Source organism: Xiphias gladius, chromosome 9, assembly GCF_016859285.1.
Source record: "Xiphias gladius isolate SHS-SW01 ecotype Sanya breed wild chromosome 9, ASM1685928v1, whole genome shotgun sequence".
NCBI lineage: Eukaryota > Metazoa > Chordata > Actinopteri > Istiophoriformes > Xiphiidae > Xiphias > Xiphias gladius.
The window spans coordinates 4,546,531-4,562,358 of NC_053408.1; the positions used below are offsets into that span (position 1 = coordinate 4,546,531).

At 44.7% G+C, this 15,828-nt stretch overlaps 2 protein-coding genes across 2 annotated transcripts; both read right to left on the reverse strand.

Moving 5' to 3' along the window:
- Positions 1–260: 260 nt before the first annotated feature.
- Positions 261–10,122, reverse strand: etv4 (ETS variant transcription factor 4). Its single transcript, XM_040135855.1, has 6 exons — positions 9,898–10,122; positions 6,380–6,448; positions 5,583–5,630; positions 4,215–4,387; positions 2,085–2,186; positions 261–763 (listed from the first exon to the last, which is right to left on the reverse strand). Exons 1-6 carry the CDS (start codon positions 10,103–10,105, stop codon positions 536–538), a joined length of 828 nt encoding a protein of 275 aa, XP_039991789.1. The 5' UTR covers positions 10,106–10,122; the 3' UTR covers positions 261–535.
- Positions 10,123–10,141: 19 nt separating this feature from the next.
- On the reverse strand, positions 10,142–14,976 carry LOC120794659 (ETS translocation variant 4-like; the record flags this gene model as incomplete). The annotated part of the gene is made up of 4 exons (XM_040135902.1): positions 10,142–10,304; positions 11,952–12,134; positions 12,982–13,111; positions 14,931–14,976. Coding segments are annotated over 4 exons (522 nt in total), but the record flags the coding sequence as incomplete, so codon positions are not given.
- Positions 14,977–15,828: the final 852 nt, after the last annotated feature.

Sequence of the window (15,828 nt, forward strand, 5' to 3'; positions counted from 1 at the left end):
TGGCTTGACTCTGTCCAAATCTGCCCACCACAACCTCTAAAGCTCACTAAATAACATGTTATAGCTTGGTTTTACATTCCGCACGAAAACCAGAGTGTAAAAAATGAGCCAGGCTAGCTGACCCCCCCCCCCCATTTCCAGTCTTTATATTAAAATAAGATTAGCTAAACTGCTGCTGACGGTAGGAACACGTTGAGAATACCCACATGTGACTCATGACAAAAACGCAGAAAAGAATAGTCAGGACTTAAGTTTGGGTATTATTATGGGTATTTATTAAGCAATCTCTTCAACCACAGTCATGTTTATGGATTGAATAGGCCTCAGATGTGAGAGGAATGCAGCTCTTAAAAACAAAACAAAAAAATCCCTAATGAGATTAATTTAAAACAAAAACACCATAGCCTTATATACAAGTGGATGGGGTGGGCATGTGCAAGAGGTGCATGGGATTTCAGGGTGTGTATGATGATGGGTTGGTACAACAGGAAGTTTTCTGAAGGTGGGGAGAAAGGAGAGAGGGTGGGGGCTGGCTTTAGTACATGTAGCCTTTGGAGTAGGGCTGGGGGCCCATGTTTTGGGGGGCTTGTTCCGTGGTGTAGGGCACTCCCTCGTCCAGGTGGGACAGGGGCACCGTGTCCTCCTCGTTGACGTAGCGCTCAAACTCGGCCTTCAGGCTGGGCCGCTGATTGTCGGGGAAGGCCAGGGAGATGAGGGCCTCGGGCTCACACACAAACTTGTAAACATAGCGCTCCCCTGCCACCTGGAGAGAGAGGGGGGATGGCTTGAGGCATATAGGAAAGCACACGAAGAACTCTCAACTCCTTTTTTTTTTTTTTTTTTTCAGGTCTTACTGTCTATGTCTATATTTAGATTTCCAGTAGAGGATCAGATCTGCGTCACAAAAGTGCAGTGACCCGGTTATCAACTGACTGAAGCGACTCAGCTATGACCGATGGCGATTTTTAGTGAGACTAATCAGCATTTCATTTGACTCACGTACTGCACGCCATTGGACAGACTTGTGAAAATATGGCCCCTGCAACTCTTTAAACTTACCTCATTCTACAAAGATACATTTTTATGCGTATCTGGATGGTGAAGACAGCAGTTAGTGTAACCTTAGCTTATGATATGATACATTGATGAGACGGCGGTTGATGCGTGATGCCCAAGAGATGGAATAGAGAGAAAGAGTACCTTTTTCTAATATGTAACCCTAAACTCAGGACGTGTCATTTGAAATTTTTCCATTTTTCTAGACATTACATTATTTTAAACTTCACAGCTGCCGTCGCTAAAACCTTCCTTTTGTCAAGTTTCCTTCCATATTGTGGCCTTCCATTTGTATTCATAGTAGGATGGTAGAACGGGCCCACTTATATCATTTTATGGTAAGCTTTCTAAAGTATGAAGAGATTATAGGATGTAACTATTGGCTTTATACTGGTTAATAGACCATTTGAGATGCCTTAGTGATCAGATATAAGTCATTAATAAGGATAACGTTTGGCTTGCCAGGTTGTGGAAAATCTCTCTGGCTGGTGTTTATCCTCTAACTATTAAAATAACGTGCATTTGTCTTTTTAGCTTGCACTTAAAGTCAAGCCCCTTCCAACAATCCATTCAACCACTTACTTTCTGGAAGAGTCGCACCAAGCATCTGGATCACAGTCCATTTATTCGCAGCTTGTTTACAGCTGCAGACCTGACTTTATTTGTAACTTGCTCACATTTATAATTGCAGACTTGATGGTCTAGTGAAAGGTAAGAAACCAAGAAAGTATTGAGGATGAACGTCAGCCAAGGGGATTTTCACAACCTGCCAACCTGGTAGTTGTCCTTATTGTTGGTTTATAACTGATTTATAAAGTATTTGTAACTGATTAACATTAATAAAGCCATTAGTTACAACTTGTAAACCTTTTTAAAAGGCCGTACCTTAAAAGTGGCACAATTGCTATACATGTGAAAGGCCCTGATATGAAAAGGAAGTTTAGAAGTATATAATATCTGAAAAATAAGGACAATTTCAAAGTGACAAATTCTCTGAGCTTACAGAATAAAAAGGGTGTGTTTTGTACCTTCTGCATGATTCCCTTCTCGTAGTAATAGCGCAGAGAGCGACTGAGCTTGTCGTAGTTCATGGCTGGACGGTTCTTCTGCATGCCCCACAGCCTGGCAACCTGAGGAGAGGGAGAGGGGCAGAGGGGGCAGAGGGGGCAGAGGAGGCGAGAAGACAGCAGAGAAGGAAATGGCTTTGGTTACGCTTTTGGCACAGTTCAGCCTCGGTGAGGTTCATTTAAAGGTGGGTGGTTGTTCGCGTGCTTTTGAAGGGCTTAAGAGTATTGCCTTACACAAATGACACGTCCACAGATGACAATTTTTTGTGTCAGCGTTTTCTTCCTGAAGTTCATGTTCCCAAAATCAATATCAGACACAGTTGTCTGTAATTCCAAGGTGTTGCCGCTAGGGGTCCTCGGTGACAAGTCAAAGTCCTCGCTGCTCTTTAGCTCAGCAGCGTCAACATGCCAAGACCAGGGCGAGTCCCCACATGTGGATTCACTTCCTTTTTATGTAACCCATTACCACTTGAATGGAACCAGAGTCCCACAGTGTTCGCAGTGAAACAAGAGTCATGGCTGGTTGTCAGAGGCAGGCCATGAAATAAAGCTCCCCAACCCAAAACTGAACTCTCACCCGACAAAAGGGACCAACCGACTCTGATAGAAAACCAGGGTCTCACAACAACCCCGCACGGGCATGGGGGGAAGTGAATCAAATCATTTCACCTAAGGGAAGGACCTTCACGTTGACAAACATCTCAGACATTGGAGGAAAGTGTAAAGCTGGGGGCAGGGAGACACTGAGATTCATGACTCAGGAAGAGACAGGTTGTATCCCACAGTGGCCATCCAGCCAGCAGCCCTGTTTGATCTCTGAGTGTGCTCTCAGCCCTAATTGCTCTTGTAAAACTCTTACCCCCATTCATTTTTAATGTACAGTAAAAAGATAATGGAAAACACAGTACAGTCCTCTCCGTATTAGGACCCACCTAAATGGACGCTGTCTGATACGTCCAGTCAAATTGCAGACTTAAACATTGCAAAAATGTCTCGTCTAAAGAAACAGGAGGAGGTGATAGCGAATCGGGGTGTTGGATGATTCTGTGGTAGCGCTTGTCCTTCATTTATCAAGCCAGCGTTTCACGTGTTGAATAATGAATGGGGAACTAATGGATCAGGCAACAGACCTATGAGGAATGTGGCCAAATTTCACTTCTCCTCTCCCTAATCTCGGTAGCGCTTTAAAGCCCTGCTCACATAAATTCATTCCCAAACTCCTCTGCTGCCCTTATAAGATTTACATTAGCGTCACGACCTCTATCAACACATCTCCGCTATCCGTCGATAAGCCCACACAGTAATATGAACTAAAAAATAATGTTGATGCATTTTAGATTGGTCTGTCTTCACTCCGGACCTTCAAGAGGACAACATTGCCACAGTTTGCCACAGAGCGAGGCTATGGCCTAGAGAGGCCCTCATACTAATCAACAATAAACAATACATGACAAATCCCGACTCAAATGCATAAGGGCTGAAAGATGCAACCATTACACCGTTAGTGGCCGCTAGATGTTTGCACCAAAAAATCCCTGTACTGAATTCAATTCAAAAAGTCCCAGCTTCCCTCTCAAAATCTAAATTCATTACATTTTTTTTTTTTACCTCACAAAATGTTCTGACCTCAGTATCTGACCACAGCCATAGTGGTAATTCAAAAAAGTTTCAGTAAAAGATCTTAAAAAAGAGATGGTGACCATATTTGCTTGATTAACAGGAGTCTCAGCCTATCACGCTGGATTTGCTGGCTTCAGTAAACACCGAGACGTGTGAGTAGTAAACCCAAATTCAAGCCTCAAAAGACATTTACAAGCGTCACGGCCTCTACATTCATCTATGGTCATTACTCATTACTCATGATACCGTGAATGATCTGCTTTAAACAGACAGAAGACTTTACCTGTTCACCTCGATCACTGTGTTTAAACTACTCTAATTAATCGGTGAATTTCTGTATGAGACCACCTCTACTCCTGCTCTTTGGACACAAAATTTCCCCGTCAACGTTGTCTCAAAAGAATTTTAAAAAAAAGCACAAAAAAAACCAAAAACACTCTTTGATCAAATGAAAGATGGATTCAGACGTACCTCTTCGGGTTCAATGAGTTTGAACTCCATGCCACGGCCGGTCCAGGCGATGAAGTGGGCATTGCCAGGGTCGTCCAGCAGGGCCACCAAGAACTGCCAGAGCTGCAAAGAGCCACGGCGCTGGTAAGGTGTGCCCTCACGAAAAACGCCACCCCCCTCCTGCTTCACCTCACCTGGAACGAGGAGAAAATGGACTGGAGGTCAGCACGTTTTATAAGGGGTTTGACCATATACTTCAAAATGCTTTCTTTCTATTACAAAGGGAACCGCGAGTTACTGGACTCTAATACTCAGCTTATGGTGCAATTCCAACATCTCGTTGGCCTCAGTTGCGCTGTGGTTTAGCCAAGTTAATTTGATACGTTTTCGGCACATTAATCTACATCAGACCATCAAGATTCAATCATTAAATTAAGGTCTAAAATGGTTCTTATATTACATGTGAAAACAAGAAAAGTTTGACTTATAACAGCTGCAGAGTATCTGAATTCTAGTGGGCCCGGGGCATCTGCAGGTCATCTAAATCTGGATGTTTCATGTTTGCATACTGATGTAAACCAAATGAAACTGCTTACTAACAACGGCTTATCACTAAAAAAGCAAGAGTGTGTTGAGTTGAGACAGTTGAGGGGACATTTTAGAGCGCTGAAGAGATGCGAGACAAGAGCTAGCAAGAACGGGATGCATACTGTTTGGGATAGAAGTAAAAAAAGTGCACTGGTTGAAGCGAAACACGCAGAGAGACACTGATTCGTGTTCGGTTCTCGCTTGTTTACCGGTTACTGGATATGTTGTAAACAAGTGTGGGAACATGAGAGGCTCAGCTGAGTTACTGCTGTTGTCTCTCAGAGCTTGCACGCTTCACTGGTTCAACCAGTGCTGACACCCTTGGGCTCTCCACTCAATCTCCCTTAGTGTCAATCACCAACACCGCTACGGGAGACTGCCCGTCTCAGTTCTCACCGTGAGAGGGGAGCCCTGCATCGTGTGTGTGTGTGTGTGTGTGCGTGGGGAGAAACAAAATCCACTAACTAAGTTTCTGAGCACCCCGAGACCCATGCGCCTCTTCCACAAGCAGCTCTGGCGTCTACAGAAGATGATCGTCAGACATAGAAATGGGAGGGGGTGACTGTGCGGCTAGTGTGTCTTTCGCTACACCGCTGTCATCCGACTAACACCTCACCAGGTGGACTGTGGTGTGCAAATGAAATTGTCTGTGTGTGTGTGTGTGTGTGTGTGTGTGTGTGTGTGTGTGTGTGTGTGTGTGTGTGTGTGTGTGTGTGTGTGTGTGTGTGTGTGTGTGTGTGTGTGTGTGTGTGTGTGTGTGAATGTGAATGCAGGGCGGATTGTGGGGACAGCAGGCCTTACCTTCAAACTTCTCCGGAACCACACGAGAGTCATTCTCAAACAGATAGCCTGGAAGACAAGGGAAGAACTGTTTAACTGTGTTAAAGTTTCAAGGGGCCTTGATCCCAGCGCAACTGGGTTGTTCACTTTGGATCCGTGCCAAGCTTTGAATACCATCCCAACAAAATAAAAGGACCTTTTCACGCATGAATAACTTTAAGCCATTAAGTGCGTACTCTTCTTTTACAAAAGAAGACCAGACCACTTCAGCAACAAGGAAAGGATTTCATAGTGGAAACATGTAAAGGGTCTTGGATCTTTGCTCTCAATTTCAAGGCCAATTAACTTATTTGTGACCTCTTTGAGGCCTTTAAGAGTCATTCTAAAGCTCCTATGTTCTGGACATAATTGGTGAATAAGAATTAGAATTGCCCAAAATGGTGTGACAAACAATGGGAGTATGAGGAAGGATTGTTTTTTCCCTTTTTGCAGGGGAAACAGTACGCTTTTTTCCAGGAGTTATGTTTATTCAGGGATTCTTGAGGCAGGGGTGAGCCAGAGCCTCTGCCAATGGAAACACAGACACGCCGCTGGTTAGCCAATGGAAACACGGGCACTCTACGCCGGTTAGCCAATGACCGCAGCGCTCTAACCAATGAGGGCTCAGTGTAGATAAAGAAATGGGGAGGAGGAGATTGGACGCATGCAGCTGTAATATACTGACATAACTGTGGTTCCTCCTACTGAATAACAATTAGAATTTGGCAGAGGCAACATATCTAAAAGTGTAAGAGACGAAATTCACAAATGCAGATTACCTTCATTGCTGTGCTGGGGGTTCGGGTAGCCCTCACTGTGGTGGTACATAGAGGGGCATCCAGGCACATCTGTGACAGAAACACAAACAGCTATAGGTCAAAGTTCAGTTTATCTCAACAGTTAAACAGTGTTTCCTAACTCGCCCGGCAACAGAAAAATTGGATTCTTGTCTCTTTTTGACCAAAACTGTGTGTTTTTTAACAACCGTCAGTTAAAAGTGGCAGGATGGAAAATGCTCACAAGGGGTTAATTGTTAAAGAATAATCACTGTGAGCAAATCTGATTTAAAAATTGTGAGTGAAAAGCCCAAAACAAACTTATTGCTTACTAAGCCAACATCTGCACGAGAAAGAGGGTGAATTGTATAGATATTTTTGTGTGATCACCCTGAGCATTGCAAGGACAAATGCCGCATTTCTCATATCGCTTCTCTTGTCTCGGGTGGTATTTTTAGGCCATGAGCAAGCACCTTCACCAGACCAGAAAAGTGGTACAGTATACAGTGTCTGCACTTTGTCTGGGCACATCACTGACTGACTCAAATAGCCGCATTCACCGAAATAGATTTTACATTCCACCTCATAAACATTCAGGCAAAAGTCAATGCAAGTTGGAACGCATGTAAAGCAGGTTTATCGCGTTAGGAGTTCTGCAAGAGTTTTGTGCTCGTTTTCCTGTGATTGCTCACCTTTGTGTGTGTGCGTGGGTGTGTTTGTTTTTCACTCTGTTATGCTGTCTGTGCGCAAAAAAAAAAAAAAAAAAGGTGCGTCACTGACTACTCTACAAGTGTTTGTCCAGTTTGTCCGTCGACTGTATGAACGGGACCAGTGAGAGACTGAGACTGAAAGGTGCAGCTCTTTGCCTCTGGCTCTGGCTGTGACTCACTCCTGGGGAATGCAGCTGCAGCGCGGCGACTGCGATAAGATGCCACTGGGGAAAATCAAACCCTCCATTCTGGGGCAGCAGCCCTTGATCATACTGTAAATAATATGTCTGCCAGAAATGGCAGGCTCCCGCTGGGGAGTCGTGGGTAGATCGGGTGGCTAATTGTGTGCCGAGTGGCATGACCATTTTGTGTTTTTCATGCGGCACAATAGTGGTGATTATACGATGGGATGCCAATTTGTATGTGAAACTAGGAGCCTCTTTCTCTAGTCTGCTTTTAAAATGGGACGGTAGATCGTGGCATTTGGCTGCCATTGTTCAAAATGTGCACATTAAAAGAAAACACTGCTGCTGTTGTCTTTACATGCCGTTTACTTCAGTACACCTCTTTTCCATGCTCCATTACCATTTTCCCATTACGTGCGTGTGACCTTCCATTTTGGGACGGGATTTTCTCTCAATGAAATGACCATAAATGAATCCCATTATAAATCACCAACAAACATACGCTCACTGGAGCCACCGTGGCATTGTTGCTTTTATAAACTGTATTAATGCCTATGTTTTGATTGCAGGGATGCATTCCTTGAAATAGCTCTTAAACACAAATTACCCAATTAACTGCCTGAAAGAAACAATATTTTTACTGTGTCTGCAGATTAAGTTTGCATTATTCCATTTATATGGTGGTAGATTAAGGTTTCTCATTTATGCTGATGTTTTTTCAATTGATTTTTAAGACTACCTGGCGTCCCGTGACTAGTCTTTCTTCTGCAAATGAATGCTTTTTTATTTTTGCCTTATACTGCCATTGTCCTTTACAACAATTCTGTACACTGGGGACTGAGACCATCTAGTGGTAATCATAAAGGGAGGATGGAGTGAAATTGATACATATTCTCCAGACATTAATTTGACAAGAGCCTCTCCACATTTTCAGCGCCCGTAACCTCGGCACTGGCTCTCCCATGAAAAGCGTGGTGCCTTGTAGAACTGTCCCGCTCTGTAACAAAAAGAACGATAAACTCTGATCTCTTGTGTCCGATCGGCTTCTGCAGTTGGTCAAACCTCATATCAGAGACGCAGGAAACCCCACCAAATTCAACTTTCTCCTCCTCCCAGCAGATATCCACAGTAAAAACATCCTTTTGTACTTTTACCCCTCTGTCTTTTTCAAGGTTGTGGGATTGCTATCCGCCCTCCTATCAAAGGTGTGAGTAGAAAAACATAGTGAGTGAAAAGAATTAGGTCACTTTTCCTGGGGTTTTTGTTATGCATAAAGTTTGCTGGTTTCAGTGCTGGAAGACATGCTTTGTAGCCATCCACCAGTGTGCACGAAGGACCTGTGGGATTCTCAGCAAAAGCACTGTACACTGTCAGTCCCATAGCAGCTTTAATGCAGGTGGGTGAGGGCAGAACGTATGTGGAGTGTTCTATTTCTCACTCCTTGTCGTTTTAAATTCAGAGAGCACAGCAGAGGAGCTGGTTTCCGTGCTCTCCAGCGGTAGAGCTTGTTGTCAAATCCCCCGAGCTGGCTACCCCGCCCCGTGCCCCCCATCACCCACCACTCCTACCACTCCCTCCCTTCACCCTCTCTCCCGAAGCCCAGCCAGTGAGAGGTTTGGGTTACTGCGGCCACGCTCATTTTTCCATTATGAGTTCATCTGCCTGCAGAAAAAGGAAGCCGCTGGTGCAACCTGAAACCCTGGAGCACTCCACCAGGGACTCTAGTCTTTCCAGTGCCCTCCATTTTCTCAATGAAATTCCTCCGCCTCTCTCTCTCTCTCTCTCTCTCTCTCTCTCTCCCAGAGAGCAGTGCAGGAAAGGAGGGAGGGAGGAGTGTAGCTGCAGCAGAAAAAAAAAAAAAAACACTTTTTTTTTTTTCTCCTTTTCTTTGCAAAGTGTCACAGAGTTGAAAGGAGGAGTTTTGGAGGCAGGGAGGGAGTCGGGTAGGAGTCTACATACAGTGAAGAAGTTTGTTTGCCATTTGGACATTTTGTTCTTGGGTTAGCTGTGCACACAACAGGGAGGGTTTGTCTTCAAAGGGACTTTTTTGAGTCAGAGTGCAATTCAGACATCCCCCTCAGAAATATATTGTAAAGAAGAAATAAATTGTCAAGATTCTGGTTTCTTTTCACAGGTACACACTGTATTTTTTCACCCTCTTGAGTGCTACAATTAGATTTTATGCATGCGAATGAGTTTCAACTGATCAAAACTGTTGAAATCCTTGATATTTCTCTCTGGCTCTCAATAGGGAACCAAAACACCTGCCATGAATTTTACTTTGTGGTGCTAGATCTCCAGGCTGAGAGTTAATTGAATGTTCCCCAATAGGACTGAAATGATCGGTCGATTAAATCGTTTTGTTTTTTTGTTTTTTGACTGACAAAAAATGACTCGATAATAATCTTGTTAATTGATTAATCATTTAGATAATTTAACAAACTAATAAGAGAAGCATTGGCTGGTTGTAGCCCCTCAAATGTGCTTTTCTGTGTTTCTGATATTTATTATTTATTACTTTCAATGATTAATCGATTAATCAGAGAAATAATCACCCTAGTCCCCTGGTGACATATTTCACCCACTGAATGTGAAGCCAAAGTGATTTTGGCTCTTTATCACTCACCAGGTTCGTAGGTGTAGTCTGTGGGCTCCTGCTTGACCATCATGTGGGCAGGTGGGAATCTGTGTGGGTGCGGGTGTGGGTGGGGGTGAGATCCATGACCGTGGCCGTGTCCCGGTCCGCTCCCGTGCCCAGGCCCCGCCATGTGAGCCGCCCGCTCATACAACGGGTCCAGGTATTCTTGCTTAAAGCTCTGCTGCAGGTAGGGCATGCAGGGGTCAGAGTGCTGCCGATGATAACCCCCGCCGCCGCCTCCGCCGCCTCCGCCGCCACCGCCTCCGCCCCCCGGCCCTCCACCGGCTCCGCTCCCGCCGTGTCCTGCTGGTGCAGATGGCATACGCTGAAAAGCCTGCCCTGGTGGGGGGAACTGGGGGCACATGGGGTCTCCTGAAGGTCCCTGATACCTGGAACTGAGAAATATGATACAGCAGCTCAGTTTACCATCTCATACAGTTTATACTGTATAAGTCAATGCAACTCTAAAATATTATCCTTGTGTCTAAACTGAGCTTTTGTGACTCATGTTGCTCGATCCTTTGTCGAATTGTAGATTTTTCTGTACCTCGACAGAATTCCACAAATTTTTAATTTTACATGTTTTAATTAGATAAAAAGACTTTTCCTTGGCTGTAAAATCCATGACACAGGGTGACGTTAATGGGAAGTCCACCACAACATTGCTTTTGTGGTAAAGTGTTGTAGTACGCTTGTCTTGTTTGTATAGCAGTTAACTGACTGAGCTGATCATAGTCATGCGACAGAATTATACAGTTATGGCAGCATTTTCATCACTGAACTTTTATTATTTAATTCTAGTTCGTAGTTCAAGAATGCAATGAAATAATTTAACGTGTAATATAACGTGGCGGGCGGCTGTGGCTCAGGTGGTTGAGCGGGACGTCCACTAACCGGAAGGTCAGTGGTTCGATCCCCGGCTCCTCCGGTCTGCATGTCAAAGTGTCCTTGGGCAAGACACTGAGCCGCAAATTGCCCCCGATGTATCGTCGGTGTGTGAGTGTGTGGAAAGCACAGTATGTCTAGCAAAAAAAAAAAAGTGGACGCATGTGAATTCACGCATGTGTGTGTGAATGGGTGAATGTGGCAGTAGTGTGAAGAGCTTTCAGTGGTCGATTTAAAACTAGAAAAGTGCTATATAAGTGCAGTCCATTTACCATTTAACCCTGTTCGCTGTCGTACAAACCATTTGCCGCTCTGGATAATAATACGGTTTCTTTAAAAGGAATCGTGAACTTTCAGTCACGGCTGCTGCCTAGACTTTGGTGGTGCGTCACCTGGTGTTGATGGGGTAGCTGTTGCTGGGCAGCGGCTGGGAGGTGGCAGCAGGGTTCATGTAGGCAGCGTCGGGCCGTCCGGCTGTGGCAGGTTTCGGGGAGTAATGCTGCTGCATGGGAGACATGGGGGTCCCTGGGCAGGAGCTCTTGGCTCCTCCTGCAGCCCTTTTCTGCTCATAGGCACTGTAAAAAACATACATGCATGCACTCGTGAGGACACGCGTCCGCTTATGCACGCACATGTCCCAACAGGGTCGGCTGGGGAAGGGGTTTGCTGGTTTTACAAGATTTTCCCAGTCAGTACAAGGAACAGAGCTAATGGGAGCTCTGTGGTTTGGGTTCGATGGTCAATGGCATGTGATCAGTGTTTTAGCTCTGCTGACTTTTGCATGACAGCTGACCAGCGCTGGCTCATTGTACAAGGATAGTTGTTGTTGAGAAGGGTAAATAAAGAAATTATTGTTTCATTTCATTTATAATTAAATTTGAACAAATATCCAAATAAGAGCTAAAAAAAAACTAAAAAAGTGGGCGCATGTGAATTCACGCATGTGTGTGTGAATGGGTGAATGTGGCAGTAGTGTGAAGAGCTTTCAGTGGTCGATTTAAAACTAGAAAAGTGCTATATAAGTGCAGTCCATTTACCATTTAACCCTGTTCGCTGTCGTACAAACCATTTGCCGCTCTGGATAATAATACGGTTTCTTTAAAAGGAATCGTGAACTTTCAGTCACGGCTGCTGCCTAGACTTTGGTGGTGCGTCACCTGGTGTTGATGGGGTAGCTGTTGCTGGGCAGCGGCTGGGAGGTGGCAGCAGGGTTCATGTAGGCAGCGTCGGGCCGTCCGGCTGTGGCAGGTTTCGGGGAGTAATGCTGCTGCATGGGAGACATGGGGGTCCCTGGGCAGGAGCTCTTGGCTCCTCCTGCAGCCCTTTTCTGCTCATAGGCACTGTAAAAAACATACATGCATGCACTCGTGAGGACACGCGTCCGCTTATGCACGCACATGTCCCAACAGGGTCGCGCTGGGGAAGGGGTTTGCTGGTTTTACAAGATTTTCCCAGTCAGTACAAGGAACAGAGCTAATGGGAGCTCTGTGGTTTGGGTTCGGTGGTCAATGGCATGTGATCAGTGTTTTAGCTCTGCTGACTTTTGCATGACAGCTGACCAGCGCTGGCTCATTGTACAAGGATAGTTGTTGTTGAGAAGGGTAAATAAAGAAATTATTGTTTCATTTCATTTATAATTAAATTTGAACAAATATCCAAATAAGAGCTAAAAAAAAAAAAAAGGCTTAAAAAACGCCTAGTAGATGCAAGACTTAGAAGGAGGAAATGACAAACCTCTTCATTGCTTTTATTTAGAAACTAAAACTGAGATGAATGATGACAAACCACTGACTATATGTGAACTGAAAGAAAAATAGTAAGAACACAGTAATTTCTCGTGAAGAAAGGGTTCCTCTGGAAACTTTAGACCACGTGTTCTGTGGATTATCCAGAGTAACCAGGAAACTGTTTCTAGAAGAAAAAAGAGAGAAACTGCAGAGGAACATTTTTACATGGTAAAATTCACCCACGTTGGATATTGAGTAACAAATCTGAGACAAATTTCTCAAAACCCGGCCGACAAAAAACAAAACGATCTGCACGGCTATTTACCACTATAGGTGAGTGAAAAGATAGGGTTTTGTTTTTTTTGTTTTTTTTTTGAGCCGTGAACTGACCCTTTGTTCCACTACCTCTGTTCTGTTTAGCGACTCTGAGATGCATCAAATGAGGAGAACCTGGAGGTACCTGGCATAAAGGCACTGCTCTCCATTGGGGTAGCTGAAGCTCTGCTTGTGGCTACAGGACTGGCTGGGGTCAGAGCCCGGGCTCTGCGGTTCCTTCTTGATAGTGACTGGAGGGCTGTGAAATGCCACCGCTGTTGGACACAGTAAACAGAAAACAGAGATCAGGGTTGGCACATGCACACACACACACACACTCACACACACACACACCGCTGTGTTTGTATATTATTTTCTCATTCAGCCCTGCCCCAATACTACTGTCATTAGGCTCAAAGGCAAAGGAAAATGCCTCTGTCTGCACAGGAATCTCTTTTACGTGCCAGCCAAAATGCTTAAGTGACTGTCAGCTGCAAAACACAGGGCAGCGGACAGACACGTATAAACACACACTTACAGACGCACTGAGAGGAACAGGCACACAAAAAACACACACGCTCACACACGACTGCATTCCAGCAGTCATTTGGAAGGGTCCTCGCCCACTTTTCCTCACTCCTCCAGACACAACAGCAGCCAGAGCTTCCTCTGTCAAAGTCAGCCTTAAAGCTAAACAACTCTATGGGCCGCAGAGATGTCTGTGGGCTGATGAAAGCAAATGTCACACCTCTGTTAGAACAGCATATACACTGATTGTGTCTCTCGGCATTCTTTCATATTGGTATCCAGATGTTAGCCGTCGCTTGTACGCTTTGTGTTCTGCCTTTGTGTAAAGAGGGTGACATAAAAAAAGTGGGGCCAGAGTGTATGATGATCTGACAATGCCACACATTCCCTCAAAGTCAAAAATATTTTTGCGGCATCTTCACCATTCGATGTTTCCACTCAATGTCCAGCAGATCAAACTGTCTATCAAGCTGGACTGCTGGAGGGGACCTTTGCCTTGATGGCCACAGAAACCACCCAAAGTGGAGCTTCAAACTGCGCCAAGGGCTTGTGTTTATTATGTGAGGGGAGGTTTTCACCCGGAGAACTGTACAGGATGTTTTTCTGGTCCCGACAGGGTAAACAGCAGCAGCTGTGCACTTCCAGCTGGGGAGGCCTGTATTTATGTGTGCGCATGTGTGCATGAGTGTGTATTAGTAATGTCGGCCAGTCTGTATCTGTTTGCGCGCTTGTGAAAGTGTGTGCGACTGCTTAAAAGTGTGTGTCTACGTGTGTGTCTGCAGTGGGTGTGGAGCTGACGGAGCAGGCCACACTGGAAGCTCAACCCAGGTAATTACATACTGTCGTCCATTCACAAAAAAGGAGAAAAAAGGTCTGGCTCACTGAGCAAGGCCCAAGACGAAGGTTCCACCAATGCGAGTGATGGAAAGTGAAAAAATGAAGCAGGAAAAACGGAGTGAACAATAGGATTATAGTGACATAACCACGACAGCCTTGGAGATCTGCTGGCACTCAGGAGCTCCCTTAAACACTCAACGTTGTCTGAAAGTTGTTAAAACTGTCCCTGGAGTAGAAAGCAAATATTTAAAAGGGGTTCATGTAGTGCTGAAGCTCTTAGTCAATCGACAAAAACTTAATCAACAAAGTTACGCCAATTATTGATTGTGTTAATTATAGGGTAGAAATGCCAAACATTCACCTGGTTCCTGCTTAATTTTTAATCTGTTTACATGTATTAAGAGTACAGTTATTTAAACTGGTATTCAGAAAGAGAGCGAGTAAGTAGTGATGACTGTGGGATCCCTGATCAAACAGCTTTGCCGGGTTGTCATTCACGAACACCTACGTGATCTTGTGCGCTTCGAAAAGCTTTAATTTTTCAGGATCCTCGTGGTAATTCTGCTTTGAAAAGTCGAAATTCTTTCCCGATGCCGATCAGATGTTTATTTCGCTGGAGCTAGTTTGCTGTCACTGAGAATTGGAACGTGCATAAATTGATAAACTGAGTCTAAGAATCGAACGGCGCTGCTCATTATCACAACCTTCCTATTTTTGGTTTGTACTCACTCTCCCATGGCAGGCAGGCAGGTGAGGAAGTGTTGGCTTTAGCAGAGGATCAACAGGATTAGAGAGCATTTACCCAGATTTCCCAGACAGACGCGATGGGATTCCAGCCTCCTCTAAGTCTCCGACAGCTCGTCTGCCAGTGCACACAGGGTGGCACATGACTGCCGCTCTAATAATACTCGTGTGTTTGTCTATTGACATTGCCCCCCTTCTCTGCCATGGTCATGAACTGCAAACAATTCCTCAGAGAGTGTACACAAGACCAGTCACAATGTAGCCAAGTAGAGCCACTAATGCAATTGGCAGGAATATTGCCCTTGATGTGGGTCTTGCTTTATGAGGATGTTACATTTCAAACAGTCTGGCCTAGGAATGATGTGAGCCGTATGCGGAAGGGTTTGCCTGTGTGTGTGTGTGTGTGTGTGTGTGTGTGTGTGTGTGTGTGTGTGTGTGTGTGTTTTGCGCTATGTCTGCGACCTTTCCGGAATATTAATTAATCTGGTAAATGAGCATCAGAGCGCTTTTTGTGTTTGTGTTTTTGCCTGTGGTTGTGATTGCTATTGCGTGCGTTTCCAATTAGAAAGAGTCGGTTGATGTCATGGAACAATGAATACACCAATTTTCGGCGCTAAACACAAAGTACAGGTCAGGCCGATGGGAATGTCATTACTTTGGCAGGTATTTGGTCATAAACCGAATTATGAGACGAATTTAAAAGTTGACATTGGGACATGAGTGGCTGTACCGAATCTCATGGCAATCCATCTAACAATTGTGAAGAAATTTCACTCAAAACTAGAAATGTCAACTTCATGGTGCTGCTAAAGGTGAGATCAACAAAATCATTAAAAGAATACCTTTCTGCCTTGGATGAGTAAAAAAAAAATCAGTGATAACA

Bases quoted from the DNA above. Each gene is read 5' to 3' on its own strand.
- etv4 (XM_040135855.1), bottom strand. From the start codon at position 10,105: ATGCCCTACCTGCAGCAGAGCTTTAAGCAAGAATACCTGGACCCGTTG. The intron at 5,631-6,379 runs GTAATCTGCATT...CTTGTCTTCCAG, and splicing joins CCCCCAGCACAGCAATGAAG to GCTATCTGTTTGAGAATGAC. The intron at 764-2,084 runs GTACAAAACACA...CTCTCTCTCCAG, and splicing joins AGAAGGGAATCATGCAGAAG to GTGGCAGGGGAGCGCTATGT.